Genomic DNA, 21,678 nt, shown 5'->3' with positions numbered 1-21,678 from the left:
CACCACTGTGTATCTCCACTGAGTATCAGAGGGCAGGTTCTCACACTGTACGGATAAGGGAGGTGTAGGGAACCTTTGGCCCTCCAGAGGTTGCTGAACCTCAACTCCCAACAGCCCAAGCGATCACGGTCAATGGCCACAGATGAAGGCAGATGTAGTTCAGCAACATCTGGAGGGCTAAAGCTCACCCCCCCACCTGAGATAAGGGATGACACTTGGCTTTTTATTTCAATTGTAAATAGCTCTCAGTCAGACCAGGAAAAACTGAGAAGGATCTGGCAGATAGGTAGGTATATTAAGTTTATGACACAGCAGCAACCAGGCCATATTTGCCACACACTAGTCAGATCTAACAGTTCAAAGAGTTAGCTGAAAGTTGGGTGCTTCATGCTGTGAAAGTAGAATGATATCTGCATGCCTTTTCAAAACACAAACATACTCTCATGTTTCATTGTAATGTGAGAAACAACTTCCACAGAGCAGTTCTTACATGCCTACTCAGAAGTAACTTCCATTTTGTTTAGTGAGACTTACTCCCAGGTAAATAAGTATCGGATTGGGGGACTCCTAGTCTTTAACTTCTGGCCCAAGGAACCAGTTGATTATTTAATACTCAGTCTCTGCTAGTGTAACTTTATTTTTGAGGAAAGCTTGCTAAAATAGTTATATTATACTTACACTGCAAACCTTAAACTCTCTTATTGTCCATTCTGGGAGTACTGACTCAGATAGCATCTGGACTATTAAGTCTCCATAATATAAGGAGTCCTGATCAAAGGGCCAGTAATGGTCACATTTCACCTAAAGAAACAAAGAAGAGTCTGCTTTTACTATCAGAAGAATAGATTTACTTTTATGCCTATATTCCCTTTGGTAATCAATAAACAAAAATGACAAAACATAACATCAGTTGATGTGAATTCTTTATATTTAACTTTAAAAGGCCCAGCAAATTATAGACAATTATATACAATTACATGGATGGCACAAATTATGATGTATTCTCTTCTAGAAGCATAGTGCAGATTTTATCAGGATGCAAATTACAACTGTAGAATGCTAGGGTGCTTTCAGACAGAGGGTTTTTAGTGCTGCCCACTCATTATTCTCCCACAGTAAGCCACGCAACTAGCCACGCTTCAACAGGTACATCCTGCTATCTTCTGTCATGTCAATGTTCACTCATTTCTTATGGGGAAAAGAGTAGCAATTTCACATTAAAATGACAGCTGTCCTGTGCACCAATAGCATCACTGATCCACACCCTGCCTTCCTGCTGGAAGATAATCACATTAGCACACTGGAGGACTAATGGCTCCAAGCCAGAAGGCTACTTGGATTAACTTCTGTAGATCTTTTCATGCATTTGTTGTGAAGCTCTTTACAAGATGTGGAATGTAACATGTCCTGACCCTGGTTGGGTTATCTCAAGTGCTAGTGTGAGATATAGATACATATATGTAATCAAGAAACAGGAAAGTTATTTACTCACCCGACCCTTCTCAACACATTGGGTTACCATGACAACATTGTGAACATTCTGTTCCCATGCCATTTTCCAGAAATCATCCTTTGTGCCGGGCAGAGGTCCTTGAGTTGCGATATATTCCCTGCGAAAATTATTGCCCTGCCAATTTAGAAACCTATGATTAGTTTAGATAGTGTCGCTGTATGCAGAGGCATCTTTCTTGGATAACTGGCTTTAGAGCACAGTGCTGAAGGTTGCTTTGAGGCTTGAGAGCAGTTAGGTGATTGGAGAAGAGAAAGAGAGAATGTGTCAGTGCATTGAATCACGGGGATCAAAAGGCACTGTACTCCAAGCATCATGCCGCAAAACAATACCAGCCAATCGTCCTTGCCCTCTCAAGATCAACTCACACAATGCAAAACAGAGAATGATGCAAGAGGAGAGCAGGCTTTTCTTTAAAAGATGCCTGAAGGACAAATAGCTCTAGGTAAAAAAAAGACTAACGGTTTTAAAATTAAAACACAACAGCAACCACTCTGGCCCAGATTATGATCAAAGCCTATCCACTGATTCTTCCCAAGGAAAATGTTAAAAGTAAAGGTAAAGGTACCCCTGACCATTAGGTCCAGTCGCGGATGACTCTGGGGTTGTGTGTTCATCTCGCTCTATAGGCCGAGGGAGCTGGCGTTTGTCCACAGACAGCTTCCGGGTCATGTGGACATCATGACTAAACTGCTGCTGGCAAACCAGAGCAGTGCATGGAGACGTCGTTTACGTTCCTGACGGAGCGGTACCTATTTATCTACTTGCACTTGATGTGCTTTTGAACTGCTAGATGGGCAGGAGCTGGGACCGAACAATGGGAGCTCACCCCATTGTGGGGATTCGAACCGCCGACCTTCTGATCGGCAAGCCCTAGGCTCTGTGGGTTAGACCACAGTAAATTCAGTTTACCCAACAACTTGGATCTTGTTGGGAGATATTCATTAGCTCCTTTTGTTCATGTTAACTATATTGTACTAGGCCAGCCTTTACCAACCTGCCCCCCTCTGGCTGTTTCGGATTACATTTCCCATCAACCCCAGGCAGCATCGGCAATGGCAAGGGATGATGGGAATTGTAGTACAAAGCTTCTGGGGAGCACTGGCATGGCCAAAGCTGTTCAAATCCCTCATCAGCCATCAGACTCATTAGGTGAAATTGGGCCACTTGTCCCTATCTTGCCTACCTCATAGGTTCATTATGAGAATAGAATGGGAGAAGGAGAACCATTATGCAAACAGAAGGATGGGCAGGATCAATAACAACAGAAATAATATCCTAAACTGGGATGTCATGGCAACAAAGTCACCCAATCAATTCATCAAGGTCTTCTGGAGTGTTCACAAATATAATTACAATAGTTGACAGAGTGAAAATCTTAACATTGAGTGTTCACAACAGTATAGCTCATTGTCCTTCAGCCTTGGGTCTCTGAATCCCCCATGATTGGCTAAGCAGTTTGAGGATGATGGGAGATGCTGTCCAACAATACAGGGGAACCCATGGTTGAAGAACACTGGTCTACCTTAGGAGAGGAAAGCAAAACGTAAATGTGACTTAGGAAAACACTAATACAGGGATTAGAAACCAGATCACAGGTTGTGGGAGGTAGATAGACCACCACGGATAGGACATTATTTGGTGATCTATGGATCTGGAGGCATTCTGCCATTTATGACAAATGAGAGTGTAATCTTTGCCAGTTGTGCTTTAATGTAAGATATGCATGCTTTCAAGATGAAATACAATTTCGGGCACTGTGTGCCAAACAGTTGTACCTATCTGTAGAGGTTCCACAAAGACAGAGATATTTAAAAAGTTGTTCTTGGCTGATTCTAATGCTGCACACACAAAGCTACAGAAAGTCCAGAAAATGGCCTTAAGTGATTACTGAATTTCAATTCTATGGCAGCCCGCCAGGCACAATTTTCAAATTTGGATTGTAAGTATAACTGGGCTGGGTATGAGGATTAGAGGTTTATGAACTTGAGTAAAGATTGCTGTCAAATACCCAATTTTTAAAAGAGCTGTAAAAAGGAAGCATGGAGTCACTTACTGGGATATAGCTTGCATTGATATAGTCAGAGCATGGGTCATCATCTACATTTGAAAGTTTTACTCTCGTTGTGTCATCTGTGGAAGAGATTCATTGCAAAAACATTTTCACTATTGGTTCCCTTAATTTTAATAAATGCATAACAATGAATAAGTACTGACAGTCAAGGTGGGAATCTAAATATCCAATTGTATGTAGCAATGATTGTCCATATTTATTCAGTATGTTTCATCTAGGCATGCTAGAAATGGGGGCCTGGAATTTCTTAACTGGGAGACAAATCATGCTAATGGCTCTAAAAATTAAACAAAAAATGCATTAGATTATTATTATTATTTTAAAAATCCACAAAGTTTTCACCTCCCCAAAATCACTAGTGGCTGAGGTTCTGGTAAGTAACAAAAATGGTAAAACTCCATACAATATTGCGAGGATGAAAAAGCCTTTTTCTTTGTTTTTTGCTTCCAAGGCTGCTCTAATGGATTTGCCCCATTATCAGAGCCCGGAATGAGGCTGGGTGCAAGCCAGAATTTGCAACATATGACAGCAACATGGAACTATGGAAAGTAATACCCAAGAGTGAAGAAGAAGAAGAAGAAGAAGAAGAAGAAGAAGAGGAGGAGGAGGAGGAGTTTGGATTTGATATCCAGCCTTTCACTCCCTTTAAGGAGTCTCAAAGCGGCTAACATTCTCCTTTCCCTTCCTCCCCCACAACAAACACTCTGTGAGGTGAGTGGGGCTGAGAGACTTCAAAGAAGTGTGACTAGCCCCAAAGTCACCCAGCAGCTGCATGTGGAGGAGCGGAGACGCGAACCCGGTTCGCCAGATTACGAGACTACCACTCTTAACACCACACTGGCTCTCAAGTGAAAAGGACAATGGGTTAATTCAACATTATTTTGCATCTGAGCAATTTCCCTTCTGTGTTGACTGCACACCTGTGGTTCCCTATGAGGAATTAGCATAGGAGAGACTTGAGTGCCATTTGACTTGCAGGTGTAGTGAGCAAGCACAACTGGGATTTATAAACCCCAGTGGGCAGCAGCAGTTGGTGGGTGGTGTAGGCAGGGAATACAGTGGTACCTCGCAAGACGAATGCCTCGCAAGAAGAAAAACGCACAAGACGAAAGAGTTTTCCATTTTTTGAGTTGTTCCGCAAGACGAATTTCCCTATGGGCTTGCTTCGCAAGACAAAATGTCTTGCGAGTTCTTGCGAGTTTGTTTCCTTTTTCTTAAAGCCGCTAAGCCGTTAATAGCCGCTAAGCCGCTAATAGCCGCTAAGCCGCTAATAGCCGTGCTTCGCAAGACAAAAAAACCACAAGACGAAGAGACTCGCGGAACGGATTAATTTCGTCTTGCGAGGCACCACTGTAGCTCTGCATCTGGCTTCTGAATGGAGAGCGCTACTGCCGCTTACCAAGAGGAAGAGGGATGAGGCAGCAGGAGTGTTGAGTTGCCTCCATTGCCACACCCACACTGGGTTTTTCATGCCTTGTCCCTCCCCCTCTTGGTAAGTGGCAGTGATACTGTTCATTCAGAAGCCAGTTGAACAATGCTGCCCTGCCCAACTGCTGCTAGCGGCAGATACCTAAACCCCAAATCTGTGCTATCATAGAAGGAATATGCCCTCATTAGAAAGGATAGTTATTCTGTGCTATACTGCGATGTGTCCTGAAACTATAAGCATCTACAGCAGGCATCCCCAACCTTTGGCCCTCCAGATGTTTTGGACTACAATTCCCATCATCCCTGACTATTGGTCCTGTTAGCTAGGGATCATGGGAGTTGTAGGCCAAAACATCTGGAGGGCCAAAGGTTGGGGATGCCTGATCTACAGCATATTTTCTTCCAGTGTATGCTCACCTCTACCACACAGAACTATCCTCTTCATCAGCGGTGGCCAACTCCCAAGAGACTGCAATCTACTCACAGAATTAAAAACTGGTAGTGATCTACCCACTTTTGGGGGGGGTGTACAGGTTGTGGAGCTTTTTTTAGGAAGGAGGAAATTCAAGCCTAAGCTCAAGGGAGAAAGGGGACCAGCCACTCACCAACAGATCGCTGGGCAAACAAACAGCCTCAACTGAGTAAACTCTGTCTTCCATTCTGCAGATTGTGCAACAATGGAGGGCGGGGTGAGGGGGCGGGCTGTATTCTATTTTACCTACACTAAGGAAAGGGTCCCAGCGATCGACTGCAATCTACCAAAAACCTTCCGGGGATCTACCAGTAGATCGTGATCGACCTGTTGGACATCCCTGCTCTTCATGGTTATTTAAGAATAACCATTTAGTATAATGGTCATTTAGGGGGGAAAGGATTCCTGGGCCTTTAATAGTTGTGTAGAAGAAGGAATTTCAACATGAAAGTCACACCTGCAGAATTTCCCCCTGTTACACAACAATTAAAGGTGGAGGAATCTTGTCCTCATTTTTATCTGGCTGCCCTCTCTTTTGGTGAAATATAGTAGCTGAAAACTTTCAGAAGCACGATGCAGAAATATGGGGTTGGAAATTAATTCTTACAGGCAAATATACTGGGAATTATTCCAACTGGCTGCAAAACCTCTGATTAGCTAAGGCAGGAATTGACAATATAGAAGAAATATACATGTAGATTTTTAGATGTGTCATCAGGCTATTTCTTTTGTATCTTATATAATGGACAATTTTATAACAAAGCCAGAGAACCAGGATTCAGTGTTCCTTGGGTTTGTGCAAGAACATCTCCATGTGTTCTGGTGTTTTCTTTTTCCTGACTGCAGTTCCTCATACTACTGGATGGCTATACTGGATGGCTTTGGAGCAGCTTTCAGGTTCCAGATTTTGAGTTTCTTGGGACACTACTTTAGGTAGCAGAAGGTACAAGAGGGTGCAAGGAGGGGAGAAATGATGATGAGCTGATTCTTCCATGACTCCAAGATCAAGGAAGAGAGATGGAGGAGCGGTTGGCATATAGACATGCCCAGCTGTTGAGGTTTCACAGTGCACAAAAGTCTTCTGGAGGCACAGCAGCAAATGAAAAATGTATTTCATTGCAGCCATAAAAATTGGTTGCATTCTTCATTGTCCTCTTATTACCTTTTAGCAAGCAAGTAATATGATAAGCTTGCCAGACTAGGATTTCCCACAAAACCTCTATTCCTGGACAGAGTGGAGACATATGACCATGTTTTTGTGGATTAAAATTAGATCTTCTGTCCCCAGTTCTTTTCTCAAACAATCTGCATTTATGGGACAGGACACTTGCTTGTGCGAAGCTGAGATGCGGACTTCACCATGGGGCCAAATTCTGTTACAACACTGTAGCCCAGATTTTTGTCTCCAAAGATTCATTATTGGTTACATTGGGTACTACTTTTATTAATAGCTGAAAGAAAAACCCTCCCACATGAAATTATACTAAAAATGGAAATGTTGCTTGAGAAGTTTCTTAGCTTTGCGATATCTTCTCTCTGATCTCTTAAACTGACCCTTCAAAAAGATGTCATGGAAGGTTCGGTTGACGCCTTCACCAGTCAAGATGAGGGAGGCTGTTCCTCTTATCTTGGCTATTTGACTTGGGAGTCCTCACTGTCTCAGTAAATGTTCCCAAAACATGAGAGAGTATACTATGGAGATCCCGTTTTTATTGCTATTCTCTTCTCTACATGTTGCAGTAGAGTTCTTAGAGTTTGTAGATGAAAAAAACACATGCACTCTTTGAAAACGCATCCTACTTTCACTTGTTCTGTGTTCTAAAGTCATGGTCCATTAATCTTTCTGTGGACTTTAAATTTATTCTGATAGATAAAAGAAAAATCTACTGCCTACCAAATCAGTAATGTTGGTTGAGTGATTTATGGACGTATTAGAACAGGTTTGGTTTCTGGGTTTTTTGAGCAAATACTAAACTCGGCTGTTTGTCTTTTGGCTGATCACATAAAACCAACCATGCATGCAAAGGTTGCTATTTATTGCTACATCTGCCTACCATCAACAGTGACAATTCAGCAAAATTGCTTTAACGGCTGAAGCCTTTCATAACCAAGATGAACATTATTAGTCACTGTACTTCGGGTGCGAAGTGAGAGAGTTCTCTCATTATGCGACCTGCAGTATGAATATCAAAGGGTTAAGACCCCTTGATGGGAGTGGTGCTTTTCTGCCAGGTAGAAGTACTGGGATGAAGGATATACCTATTTCCTGTCTCTCTTATTCTTGCTGAAAAGATGTAGGAAGAGAAAAAGAAAAGGCTTGCATCCAGCAGGAAACTTACAGGGCAATATATTATTGTATCGATTTTTCCCTCTGTTCTCTGGCAAAAGTGCTATGTCACACAATTGGTTTCGACCCACATCCTTTAGATCCTGTAAAATCCAAAAGAAAGAAAAGGGGAGATGAAAATGGTTAAATTATATTAATATATGGTCTCTATAGCACATCAGCTATCCAAGACTAAAGGATGGAAACAGATGTGTGATTGAATTCAAGCAGTTCTGGATTTGTGCCAAGTACCAAGTGGTTCAAGCCTTTGATCCTCACCTATCCAAGGCAATTTCTAGTGCTAAGCTACTATACAATAGAGCCACTTCTCATCATGCCAGATGAATCTGTTGCTTAGAAACTTAGGAACTTGCTTAAATAAATGCAAATAATAAAGACTTTGGAGGCTGACATGCAATGCACTCGTATTGTCCATAGAGGATCAACCTGGAAATCACAAGAAAGGAATGTGATGTTCCACTCAGGTCCTGCTTGCAGGTGTCCTGCCAGCCCCCCACCATAGGCAACTGGTTGGCCTCCCTGAGAACAGGATGCTGCACAAGATGGGCATGATCCAGGATGGCTCTTCTTAATCAGATTGAGAGGGGATGCCTGAGGGCGATGTACAAAGATGGATGAGCTGCACTGCTCAGAGACCCAATGAATGCCAACCAAGAGTGGAAAAGCACCATATATACATACTGTTGGGTACTGCAAAGGAGAAACAGCAGAGAGGGGACAAACCAAGAGGAACAAATAGTGCACAGTAATATTCAGCAGCCACTTCAGGTCAAAATGCTGATATAAACAGTTTGTGTCACTTGCTGAAAACTGTTGAGCAAGGACCCCAAAATGGCACCTGCATTTTTTAGCCTAGGCCCTAGAGCCCTAATCCATTGATACCTCCCCGCTGGCACCTGCTGCTATCTATGTCATGTCCCTTTCCATCTTGATTCCCAGTATACCTGAAGGTATACCCCTATCGTTCTGCCTAGACGCTGAGGTCCAACGCCAAGGGCCTTCTGGAGGTTCCCTCATTGTGAGAAGCAAAGCTACAGGGAACCAGGCAGAGGGCCTTCTCGATAGTGGCGCCCGCCCTGTGGAACACCCTCCCATCAGATATCAAAGGGAACTACCTGACATTTAGAAGACATCTGAAGGGAAGTTTTTAATGTGTGACATTTTAATGTATTTTTAATTACATTAAAAATGGGGTACAAATGGGCAGGGTACAAATAATAAAATTATTATTATTATTCCCAAACAATGCAACATTTTCTCCCTGTGTATGTCAACCGCCACTGATTCGGTCTCCTTTAATATGACTGGCCTTGAGTCAATGCATTGTGAATGATAGCCAGATGTACCTAAGCAGCCCATTCTTTTCACTCTGTTTGGTCCTTACCTCATATTCCTTTGACAGGAGGTAGTTTGAGTCTGCTTGGAGTTTGGTGAAGTGCATTTCAAACTGACTGACTTTTACTGGGCTAAAACATTCAAAGCAGGGCGTGGGGAGGGGCAAGGAGAGAAAGAAAACACCATATGTTAACGCATTATTAAAACAAAGAGCCAGTATTTTCCAATGCAGTAGAAAGGATGACTTAGCATTGGCTCTTACCTGGACATTTTCCGGCTCCTTCAGGTTATTTGGAAAGAAAGAAAAAGAAAGAAAAGGTCAGATGGTGATTAGACAGACTGCATTGTTCAAGGATGCCAGGGCAAGCACTTTGACCTTACCCTTTTTGTCCCAAGTTCAGGTGAACAGAGAGCGGTCTGTCCCTGCGAATGCTCATTCTCACCGTTGGTCTTTCATGGCCACTACTGCAACACAAGAAGTTGTCAAGTGTTTGTTACATCTAGTGCCCTAGTGAGGGAGATATGTTGTTTTGCCCACACCTCCTGTGGCCAAAAGCAAATCATGTCTGTTACAAGAACAATTAAAGACTGAATCATTGCAACATCACACTCCTCTATTTTTCTGTGTGATGCTGCTGCTTTGCACATGATGTATCTCCTCTTCAAAGCACAGTACAGTGGTACCTTGGGTTAAAGACACTTCAGGTTACATACGCTTCAGGTTACAGACTCCGCTAACCCAGAAATAGTACCTTGGGTTAATAACTTTGCTTCAGGATTAGAACAGAAATCGTGCTCCGGTGGCGCGGCAGCAGTGGGAGGCCCCATTAGATAAAGTGGTGCTTCAGGTTAAGAACAGTTTCAGGTTAAGAATGGACCTCCAGAACGAATTAAGTACTTAACCTGAGGTACCACTGTATCAGCATTAAGGCTGCAATCCTGCTCCTACTTTCATTGACCAATAAATATTATAGCAAATCTTTCTGCCATTCAAGATTCAAATACACACACACACACACACACACACACACACACACAGAGAGAGCGCTTAGGACCTACTGAGGAATAGCTTCAAAAGGTGCAACTATAAAATCGTAGTTCTCGCATTTAGAGCACCTGTCATAAAGTGAAATTTACATTGCATGATGAATAAGTTTACATTTATTCTTTCTGGCGCCAGAAATAAATAAATGTGAATTTCTACTCACTTTGCTTTTCGTCTGCAGACAAGCAATGCAGTGACAGCCACCAGCATAATTATTAGGAACAGACCAGCGCTCACCCCTTCAACAACTCCAAGTGAGGGCTCTGAAACAATTGTATACACGGATCAGAGTTTTAAAGTTAGAAGAAAGGTCATGATATAATAGTCTATGTCTACCTTTTGCTGTTTTCTGATACAATTCCTAGCAAGGATCTGCACATGCAAACACATGTGCGTGCACACAATGGGACAGTTTCGACTGAATTATGTAACTGTTAGAACCACTGCCAGTTTGCTTATGCTGTTGTTGTTATTTCAGTTTGCAGTTTCAGCAAACGTAAGAAAAGCCCTGCTGGATCTGCCCCAAAGGCCCATATTGTCAAGCATCCTGACCTTAGATGGCCAACCAGAAACCTAAGGGAAGTTTGCAAGCAGGACCTGCATACCGCAACACCCTCCCCTCCCCATGGGTTACAGCAGCAGGCATTCAGAAGCATACTGTCTCCAACTGTGGAGGGAGAACATAGCTATCAGGGTTAGCAATAGCTAAATCCTTCATGGGCAAAGGGTAGTATTCTATCAGTTACCAGGACAAACAGCAGAAGAGGGGCTGTTACTTTCATCTCCTGTTTTATCTCCCTACCTGTGATTCCAAGACAACGGTAATGCAGAGGCACAACATTATTTAAATTTAAATTTATAAACCAACCTGTGACCATTTGGTCAAACCACAATATAGAAACTCCTGAATGAATAGCAAAAAAAAATTAAAGTGTGTGTGTGTTGGGGGGGGATAACTGTGTTAAAAATAAACATTCTAGTGCTGAACCCATATTATTTCAGGTTTCAAAAGTACGTACTGTAATTATGAAATGCAGAAAATGCTTAAATAAAGAAGGAGCGAAGAAAAAGAAATCCTTAAAGCAGAACAATATAAAACTTTACGAGTCCCAATCAGCAATGGCTGAAATTAAACAATGCTTTTAGACTTGCAAAACTGTCTTCTGATGACCCATCCCTATTAAGAGGCAGGCTTCCACATTCTCCACAACACACATGCCACACTCTCCAGAGATTCATCAAAGGCGACTTGCTACAGAGTCTCCAACTGAAGACGGCATGAACCATGTTGCTTACAGGTTCTCATTAAATAGCAGTGGCTGAATCAGCCTTCTAAATGGATGGATTTGACGAAAGTCACTTTTGGCCAATATAGAGCTCTACAAACCCCTTCCTGCTGTCTTTTGTCTCCATCAAATGCTCAGGTTTTAGATACCTTGAAATGCTTCATAGGTAGGAGGGGAAACTGACCTGACTCGGTAACAATTGGCAAAGAGAAATAGGTATCAGAGAACAGGGGCTCAGGAAGTTCCTTCAGGTCTTCTTTGAAGAGTTGTGTGAAAGCCCGGATGCTGATCCTGGAAAGAAGGGGAATGGTTTTTAAAATTAGATTTCCCTGGGATGTATAATTTACAATGATAGTCCTAAATGAAAGGAAGCATTTGACTTAGTAAGGGTTATAGGAATACTGATTATTAAACCAGGGCTGGGGAACTTGTGGCTCTCCAGATCTTGATGGACTCCAACACCCATGATCCTTGACCAAAAGCCACGTGGCTGGGACTGAGGCCAATGATATCTGGAGGGCCAAAGGACCCCAGTTCTGTATTAAAGGCTACACAAGATATATATATGTATATATATATGTATAAGATATACGAAGCCAGGTTTCTGACCTGTCACTACTTGTAATTTACTAGTAATTTCCATCTCCTACTGCTTTAGAGTGATGCAACAGCCAGCCAGAAAGCATCTGTAATGTGCCCATATTGGGCCAAGGCCACAACACTTTGAAGTGTGGGGACGGAGAAGAAGTGTTAACGCTTCCCATCCTCTCCTCTGTGTACTTTCCTTGAGTTAAATTACCCCACATTCAAAGCTACTATTAGCTGCAGTGGTAATGTTGGGATACAGGGCCTGTATTGCAGCAAGAGGTCAGCAAAGCTGTTTTGGTTACTCTCAGTTTCTGATATTTCCAAGTCTAAATTAAGTTATCCACATATCTACATCAGTTTGCACACATGCATGCATATGCACACTAAAAGTCCTAATGGAAATTTATCAACATTTCAGTGTGAATTTCTCCTAACGCACACATTTTTGCAAACAAGAAGAAGAAGAGTTTGGATTTGATATCCCGCCTTTCTCTCCCTTTAAGGAGTCTCAAAGCGGCTAACATTCTCCTTTCCCTTCCTCCCCCACAACAAACACTCTGTGAGGTGAGTGGGGCTGAGAGACTTCAGAGAAGTGTGACTAGCCAAAGGTCACCCAGCAGCTGCATGTGGAGGAGCGGGGACGCGAACCCGGTTCCCCAGATTACGAGTCTACCGCTTTTAACCACTACACCATACTGGCTCTCAAAGCATTTCCTTGAATATAATGCATCTTTGTATGTCATTTCCACAAATATCTGTGTTTTTATGCCCTTTTTACCCTAAGACATTTTACATTTTATTTGACTGGAGAAGTGTGATTTTTGGAAAAATGCTGCGTTCTGATTTTCATATTGTTTTGGAAAGTCTAGACTGGGGAAGATCGCCTCTAAATGCAAACTTAATCAAATTTCTCTTCCATTCCTAATTGTACCTACTTTCCTCTTATTCTACAACCGTTAGCAACTTCAGACTATTTGTGCATGTGTGATTTAAATAAGGGAAACTGTTAGAAAGAGTTAAGCCTGCTTTTCTAGCACTGCGGGCTTAATCCAATCCCTCTGTGGTTTCTTTTTTGTAAATAAAAGGGCTTTGAGCAATCTAGTTATGGATCTCCTGAGTTCTCTGCAGTTTCGCTCCTAATAATTTAAGAAAGAAAGGAATGCAAAAACCTAGGATGCTTCTGACATTTTGCGCTTAACCCCTCCCCCACCTTTTTCTTATGAATTCCTTGCACCTCAATCATACTGCTTGCTCTCTGTGCTGCATACAGTGCTTCAGATTGTTTGCTAAACCACAATGCAGAACCTGGCCTTTGTCTTTGGATATGTTGATCACAAACTGCACAGGGTATTCCATAATCCACAAATGCTCCCTGCTTGTTTTAGGGGATAGCCCTGCAAGCAAGCTCAAAAAGCCCTTTGAACATAGTCAGAGGAAATGCATTATAACAAAAGTTTTGCAATGACCTGTAAGAGAGTGGGAGACATGCTGGCCCATTTTGCACTGAGACTAATGCACACACTTAAGAGATGAAAGAAACCACATATGATTAGTCTCACTACCCAATGGGCAGTGTTGCTTATTTTGCTTTATCATTGTCAATTCTCAGTCAAAGTTGGCTGCATAATACATTTGGAAAACTGGGCCCACCTTCTAAAGAACTGGCACTCTGATTCTAAAGTTCTGCATTACGATGACTAATCTTGTTCTGGCAGAGAGTTTGGTACACTTATCCTAAATACGTATTTGTTGGCACAGCAAACCTAAGTTCTGGGCTGTAGCAGATTATTCAGCAGCCCCATACTAATAGGTAGACCCTGGTTAGTAACTCCACACTCAATCAGAAAATGAAGAAAGAAAATATTGTACATTTATATCTGTTTTTAAACTGGAACAATGGCAAAGTTATCCAACTGGTAATACTTTCATGAGATCATTTTTCTAGTCTGAGAATTTCAGAGAAAAACGTACCATAGACAGTAGTTTAAATAGGCTAGTAAAAACTCAGACCCTACAAAGTTGGAGTTTCTTCTCGCAAATGAACAGGATTTATGATAAAGGTGCAGGGACCCCTGACCATTAGGTCCATTCGTGGCCGACTCTGGGGTTGCGGTGCTCATCTCGCTTTATTGGCCGAGGGAGCCAGTGTACAGCTTTCGGGTCATGTGGCCAGCATGACTAAGCCGCTTCTGGTGAACCAGAGCAGCACATGGAAACGCCGTTTACCTTCCCGCTGGAGCGGTACCTATTTATCTACTTGCACTTTGACATGCTTTCAAACTGCTAGGTTGGCAGGAGCAGGGACTGAGCAACGGGAGCTCACCCCGTCGCAGGGATTCGAACTGCCGACCTTCTGATCAGCAAGCCCCAGACTCTGTGGTTTAACCCACAGCGCCACCTGCGTCCCTTTTAGGATTTATGATAGGGAGGGAGAAATGGAAAAATAACTTGATCATGATTTTTGGACCATTTGAGTTTGGCAACTGGTCTTACACTGACAAAAGAGTCTAGTATATTTTGCCCACAATTTCAAAAGTATCCATCATGTGTATGCTGGTATTTTAGCTGCACTGAACACTTTTATACTGCAAATGAGGACTAGGGACTATCCTAAGGTTTTCCGCTGAGGGATTAGCACGTTCACTGATCAGTGTGAAAATGACACATTACAGAGTCCTCTATCTAATGCACTGCAGGATAGACAGACATGGGTGAAGGAAATGTTTAGACATTATCTATGAGACAGAGCAGGGCAAAGCTATTATAAATGGCACAGTAAAGCACAGATAACATCATGCAACAGAGGCTATTAATCTTTGGTAGTTCAAATGCTTCCAGAGAGCACAGTTCCAAATGACAAGCCACAATTTTTCTGGCATGATTACCGCACTAAATCTGACCTATAGGCAGTCCTGGGTTTTAGTGGCCCATCGCAATATTTCTGCTGATTTGGATCACACTTTCCTCCCAGATTTTCCATCTCTGCTCCAAGCTTAATATCAAAGCTCTCTGAAACGCTGTCAGGGCTTTCAGTGCATTTACTTGCAAAATAATCTGTTTGATAGATTTGGATGGAGTTGTTGTGTTTGTATTCCAAGTAAGAAGGCAAAGGGTGATGCTGTTCTGGCTTCCGTTCTTCACTGCCTAGAAAGGGGCGATTGGAAAAGTAAAAAAATGGAAGTTAAATACTGTGTTATTACTGCAGAATAAGGCTTGTGGGGATGAAATTACAGACCTGTAGATTACCAAGGACCCCTGATACTTTTCTGTTACGATTATTGTATACACTATTGAAATCACCCTTGTGGTCATAATGGGATTTTACAATGATCAACCAGATTGTGGAAGACTATGGCAAAGGCAGTATGTCAATGCAGGCTATCTTGTATAGCCATGGAAACTTACCATCAGCTTCTCTCACAACCACAGTAAAGTATTTCACAGCTCCATTGGTGTCACTGAACCAGCTGCAATTGAAAGCGAAGTGGATGGAAGATTTGGTAATGACTGCATCCTTTTTGTTCACTCGAATATGTGCAGGTGGTGGTGGAGGGCCTAAATGATAGCAGTAGTTGTGTTACAAAAGCTGTATTTCGTCAATACGTACTAGGCACCTAAATGCAAACTTTTACCCAAGTGGAATCAAATATCCACTGAAATGCTCTTCCTAGCCACCAGTGGCGTAGCGTGGGGGGTGCAGGGGGGGCCGGCCGCACCGGGCGCAACATCTGGGGGTTAGGGTTAGGGGGCGCAAATCCACGGGTTAGGGGGCGCAAATCCACGGGTTAGGGGGCGCAAATTACTTGCCTTGCCCCGGGTGCTGACAACCCATGCTACGCCACTGCTAGCCACCAAAACATCTCTTGTTGTTGAAGATTAACAAGTAGAATGCAGCAGTGTGTTAGGTTGCAGTGACCTCCATTGCAGATTTTTGTAGTCTTTCTTCATCTCTTTACACCAGGGGTAGGAAACTGGACTCACCCACTGCAAGCCAAGTTTGACAGGTGGGCAGGGCTGCTCGGTGTACAGCACTTTGCAAGACCCAAACATCAGCTGCGAATGCCTTTAGAATTCAAATTCTAATGACTCAACAGTGGTTTCAGGCTGCTCATCCCTTCTTTGATAATAGAACACTTAGCATTAAAAGTGCATTTATATTAAGGAAAGCTGCTGGTACATTAGTGAGATATACAAAATGTGTTCATTAGGGAAAAAATCAAACTAAAATGTAAAGGATTTTCGTCATGATTTTTCTTTAAAGAAACCCTTGCAAATTGCTGCAGAGAATGTAGAGAACCAAATTTAAGATGGGGAAAAATGAGAAACAGAGAACCGAAATTGGCAGGTCCTTCCATCCCTAGTGGAAATAAGGTTCACTGTACCTGTGCACATACAACTCCTTCCTCGCTTAATTCCCCCCCCCCTTGCATATGTTTTAATAAACCAGATTTCTGGTGGGATAGGAGGAGTGGTACAACCCTGAGACATCACTAGGTCTACACCAATAGGAAGTGACTTAATAAAACACTCTCTGTATACAGATGGTGGCAGCAAGTGCTTGAGAAAGGCATTCTCAGCATGAATTGGATTAAAACCAGAATGTATTTTAGATCAACCAACAATGTGGGACAGCACTGACACAGCTGCAATATGTGTACAGCAACCCTAAATGCAACTGCATCCAGCACTGAATGCACACCATCAGACTGTGTGTGTACATGCCCAGAAACCAATAGTAGTCACCCACCATTATGGAATTTTCTCCATTTTTTTCTGAAGGGGAAATGATTGAACTGCTGAGGATTCACAGAAGCTATGCTTTCTTCCCTTAACATCTGGTACAATAAGCAAACGTCAAGAGAAGGGAGAAAGGCTTGTGAGAATCTAGATTTCCTGTTTCATAACTGTAGGAAGGAAGATACACCTAGCTGTTTTGTCTGAAGGATGCAAAAGGGGGTGGTGGTGAAAGAAACAGTTTGCAAATGGAAGGTAAACCAATAACTGAGTTTTGCTGGCATGTTAGAATATATAAACTGCCTATGACTCTTAAAAGTATGAGTCAAGCAAGCAAGTTTAGCAATTAAAAATAACATCCAGTGCTTTGAGAACTAGTGGCAGCTATTACAACATGAACTGAATGCAGCGGAACAGATGTTCCACATTATGGCCACATGTCATTCATTTCAAAGTATTGCATCATGCATTGGGAGCCACCCCCCCCCACTTTTTGCTTTCCATTGCAATGTAGCCATCCATACAATAAAAGGCTTACGGTCTATCATAGTGATGGTATTGTCTTCTACCACTTCACTGGTCATGTCGGCTGACTGCACTTTGATGGAAACCAAGTATCTTGTATGGGGCACGAGGGTCATGATGTTATACACAGATCTCTCCCTCTCTATTCTTCTGGAGAACTCAATCTCCGCAGTGTCCATTTTTTTGCACTCAATACTATATCCATCAAAATCAGAGTCAGGAGGGATCCAGGAGCAAGCAATGGCAGTCGAGTTCTGTGGTCGGCAATGCAAACTTTGTATCTTGTCTGGCCCTTTGAAGCAAAGCAGGAGCAGAATCAATAATGTGCATTGTATATTTCGAGCTTACTTTATAGCACAAAGATGTATCTCACCATACAAAAGCTAAAATTAAATTAGGGAACAGCATGGTAATGTACTAATGCTAATGTTAATGCTACTGTTAATTAGATGGCAACCACATTATTTAAGTTCCTTTGAACTCAACCTATTACTTTGCAAAATCATATTTATATCTGCTGTTATGAATCATTTATATAGCACTTTTAAAAATTGCTATGTCTTTACAGTGTTTGTCTTACTCAACCTCAAAATAATCCTGTAATAAAATTAGGTCACTGTTTTATTGCTCACTGAGATGAGAGTTAGGAATTTCACTGCTATTTGTGTGTGTGCAATATTTATACCACACCCTCCCTATAAGAACCCAGGGGGGGTCATAGATATGCCTATCCCATTACAGTCTCAGAACAGTCATGTGAGCCAAGTCCAAGGGCAAGGTTTGAAGACATATGGATACAGCAAACTTGCTGAAGCTAAGCAGCTCAGGGTCTTCTCAGTATCTGGATGGGGACAGCACAGGAAACCAGCAGGGTTGTCCTAAGACATTTTGCAGAATGGCATCCCCATCATTCCATGTACAATGGAGCCAACTAGACTGGCCATTAGACCTTATTTCAATTCTGGCAATGGGACAGGGTCCTTTACCATAGTGTTTCTCAACCTTTTCCCCACCTAGATTCCTTTCTGTGGCCCCCACTTGTCCTACCAGGACAACCTGGTGCATTTGATCATTGAGAGCTCTGAGCTCTTCACCAGATGAGGATACAACAGAAATGTGAAACAGGTAAAGACATCAATCCCCGCACAAGCACTCATGAATCAGCTGGCGGTTGGGGTGGAGTACTGGGTCAAGACTAACATTAAGGTGGATTGCAACAGCAGTACCACAACTATACAAATATATGGCAACATAGTAAGAAGGAGGTCCCCAAATGGGTGTTGGGGCTATGGATGTTGTTGACTACTGTGCTAATATAAATTAATATAATATAAATGAGCATTAACTAAAGCACTGGAGGTTAATACCAAACTTTTCATCAGAGTCCCAATATGGTGTCTTACTTGTTCTCACGGTTCCAGAAAGTGATTTACTGTACGTTTTATGAATGATTCCACTAACGCTCCTAACACTGAAGTGATACAGTCTCCCTGGGTGGAGTCCATTTATTTTGCGTCCTTTTGATTTGCTACTACTGTAAGGATTGGAAACTGTGAGGGTCTCCCTTGGGGTCCATTGAAGTTCGAAGTCATCATAATCTGTCCAGTCAGGAGGGCCCAACCACATGATGGACAAGGAAGTGTTGGTGACATCAGCAAATGACACTGTATTCGGAGGGATTGGCACTAAGAGAGAGAAAGCGTAAAATGGGGAAATAAATAATTACCTGGTACATTACTCTTGAATACGTAATACATAATAATTCCAAAAAAATTTAAGAAGGAAACCAAGAAATAGATTTCTGTTTTGTTCAGGAGTTATGTATTTGGCCTTGTTCACATTTGGGTTGACTCTCATCCATGTTTCCGCCATTCAGATTTGACCTTATTAGTCCATACCTGTGTTCATTTGCAGCTGAAGATCAAATCCACTAGTTTCCATCCATACCTGTAGACATTCCCTTTTGTCTTTCTCCCAGCATTCAAATTTGCTGATTCAAATGTATTAATTTTGTGCAAACAGGGCAAGCATGCAGGAATCTGCCGAGCAGTGTGTACACCCTTTTTTAAAAAAAGGTATCCACCCAGGAATCGTCAGTAGCACACACCAGGGAATTCCCAATTCCAAATACGTCTGCATGTACACACTTTATGTTCAATCCTAAAATGGCATGCACTTCCCATTCTAAAATAGGAATATGGTCGTGTGATAGAGCAATATATAGTGAAATCAATGGGGGGGGGGGAATGAAGCAGGGAGATCTGGAGAAACCATGGGTTTTTTGTTTTCCAGTATTGCACAAATATGTTTTATTTTTATTTTTAAGCTGCCTAAGGAGTTTGCAAGAAATAGGTACTACCACTGCCAGAACAGAGCTGGTGTTAGGGAAGTGTAAGGTGTGTGGAAGGAGAGTTGCAAAATGGATTCTTGAGCCCCAGCAAGTAGAGTTGCATTTTTCAAAATTTATCAAATTATCAATGGATTAGGGAAGTTCAAATTTGCATGAGGAAACCAACAGGATAGGAGATGTTTGAAGGGGACATCATGTGGACAATGCTATTTAAATGGGACTTGAAATACATATTAAAGTCAGGCGTGGACAAGTCCTTTGTTCACTCCTTTCATATTTCCAAAATCATCTAATGACAGCTGTAGGAATGCCCGCTGGGTGTGAAGCACACTTCTGCCCACAGGCAAGCCACAGCTGTCTGAACGCCATGTTCTATATCTAACCTTCTGCTTTCTCAGTAGTCTGCCGTGCCCTGTCTGTGACCTTTGTCTCCTTCGTTTAAACATTGTTCAAGGGGAAAGTGACGTGGTGGAAACAGGTGCCAAAATAACTTTGTACCACCCCACGATCTCATGTTTGGAAGATGTGTAAAGGGCACAGTCCAAAATGTATCTGACTGGTTCTGCATATTGTGCTAATAAAAAGAGCCTCTGCAAAGCTAGCCGGCAGCTTGCTTATGCACAGCTCACCTGCGTCATCAACTCCTGTCTCGTCTCCTTCACTTCAGACAGCAGGTTCACTGGAGAACTTCCCAAAGTTTTCTACTAGCGGAACATGAAATATTGAGAGTGCTAAAGCCTGAGGGGCAGGGAATGCAAAAGTCAAATCCAAGGTGCACAGGTGAAATTGTTGGACTTAAGGCCAAAGCAGATCAATGACTGGATTTCCCAGTGTCTTTAGTTTGCTACACCTGCTGAATAGAGCATTGAAGCAATCAATGATGGCAGCAACAATATAAACAAGACAAGGAACTGCTGTTCTTTACCTGTTCTGCCTTTAGTATCTGCTGTATTGGTCAGGTCACCACTATAGGTAACTACAACAAGGGTGTATATTCCGCCAGGGACTAAGCCCTGGAAGTGCCATTCTGTCAAGTCTTTTCCGTACTGTGCTTCTTTCTGTGTGCCATTTGGGTTATAGAGATTCAGTTCATAGGAGTCAACGTCTCCTGCTGCTGGGTCCCAGGTAAACCACAGACTCTCTGTCATGTTTTTATTGAACCCTTTCAGATTGGTAACTGAGGCTGGAACTATGAAAAAAAAAGAAACAGTGGAGAGTCATTCTGCATCCTAGGGCAGGTGAAGATGACAATTAGTTATGGTATCCATACAAGGGCATAATAAAAATTGGTTAAATAATAATAATCCTAATGTCTCTAATCATTAAACATTTTAATTAAAAACAACCCTATTAAGTTCCTTTTGGTATTTTATATTTTGCGTTCATATTATTCTTTCCGCTTCTTAGCTGCTTTTCTTTACAAAATGTAATCCAAGGTGAAAGATTAAAACTAGCATAATAGCCAAAACAGAATAAAAACATATTCATACATAGAAAAGGCAGGTCTAACACATCCCATCCACTAAACAAGGCCGCAAATATCTGAAACTCTCCCAAAGGTCTGGGTAAATAGAATTTCTTTGCCTGGTGCCGAAAATAGTGGTGGCACCAGGCATACCTTCATGGGGAAAGCATTCTGCAAGCAGGGAGCTACCACTGAAAAATGACTCTCCCTGTGTTGTCACCCTCTGTCCCCCCCCTTCCAGAAAACACACAGAGAAGGGCCTTGAATACCGAATGCAGGGTCCAGATTGGTTCATGTGGGGAGAGGCAGCCTTTGAGGTACTAGGGTCTTGAGCTGCAGAAGGCTTTATAGGTCAAAACAAGCACTTTTAATTGAAACTAATCAGTAGCCAGTGGAGTTATGCCCAAATTGGTGTTATATGCTCAGGCTGTCTTGCCTTGATCAGCAATCTGGCTGCTAAATTCTCTACCAGTTGTAGTTTCTAAACCGTCTTCAAAGGCAGCCTCCCCATGTACTTCC

At 42.3% G+C, this 21,678-nt stretch overlaps 1 protein-coding gene across 4 annotated transcripts in view; it reads right to left on the bottom strand.

Moving 5' to 3' along the window:
• The window catches only part of PTPRB (protein tyrosine phosphatase receptor type B), a 77,294-nt gene that overhangs the window by 9,546 nt on the left and 46,070 nt on the right, over positions 1-21,678 (bottom strand). For all 4 annotated transcript variants that reach the window (XR_014012687.1, XR_014012688.1, XR_014012689.1 and 1 more), the window contains 14 exons: positions 20,620-20,883; positions 18,748-19,029; positions 17,358-17,636; positions 15,491-15,640; positions 14,986-15,229; positions 11,682-11,788; positions 10,375-10,474; positions 9,548-9,631; positions 9,429-9,446; positions 9,216-9,297; positions 7,824-7,914; positions 3,567-3,643; positions 1,493-1,627; positions 679-801 (listed from right to left, as the gene is read on the bottom strand). Coding sequence is in view for 1 of the 4 variants with exons in the window: in XM_081211933.1 (XP_081068059.1) it covers positions 679-801; positions 1,493-1,627; positions 3,567-3,643; positions 7,824-7,914; positions 9,216-9,297; positions 9,429-9,446; positions 9,548-9,631; positions 10,375-10,474; positions 11,682-11,788; positions 14,986-15,229; positions 15,491-15,640; positions 17,358-17,636; positions 18,748-19,029; positions 20,620-20,883 (2,036 nt within the window). In the remaining 3 variants the exon portion in view is untranslated. The remainder of the gene's footprint in view (positions 1-678; positions 802-1,492; positions 1,628-3,566; positions 3,644-7,823; positions 7,915-9,215; positions 9,298-9,428; positions 9,447-9,547; positions 9,632-10,374; positions 10,475-11,681; positions 11,789-14,985; positions 15,230-15,490; positions 15,641-17,357; positions 17,637-18,747; positions 19,030-20,619; positions 20,884-21,678) is intronic.

Source organism: Podarcis bocagei (genome assembly GCF_964188305.1).
Source record: "Podarcis bocagei genome assembly, chromosome: 10".
NCBI lineage: Eukaryota > Metazoa > Chordata > Lepidosauria > Squamata > Lacertidae > Podarcis > Podarcis bocagei.
Note: the sequence above shows the minus strand (reverse complement) of the source record. Positions and strands in the feature narration are given on the sequence as shown.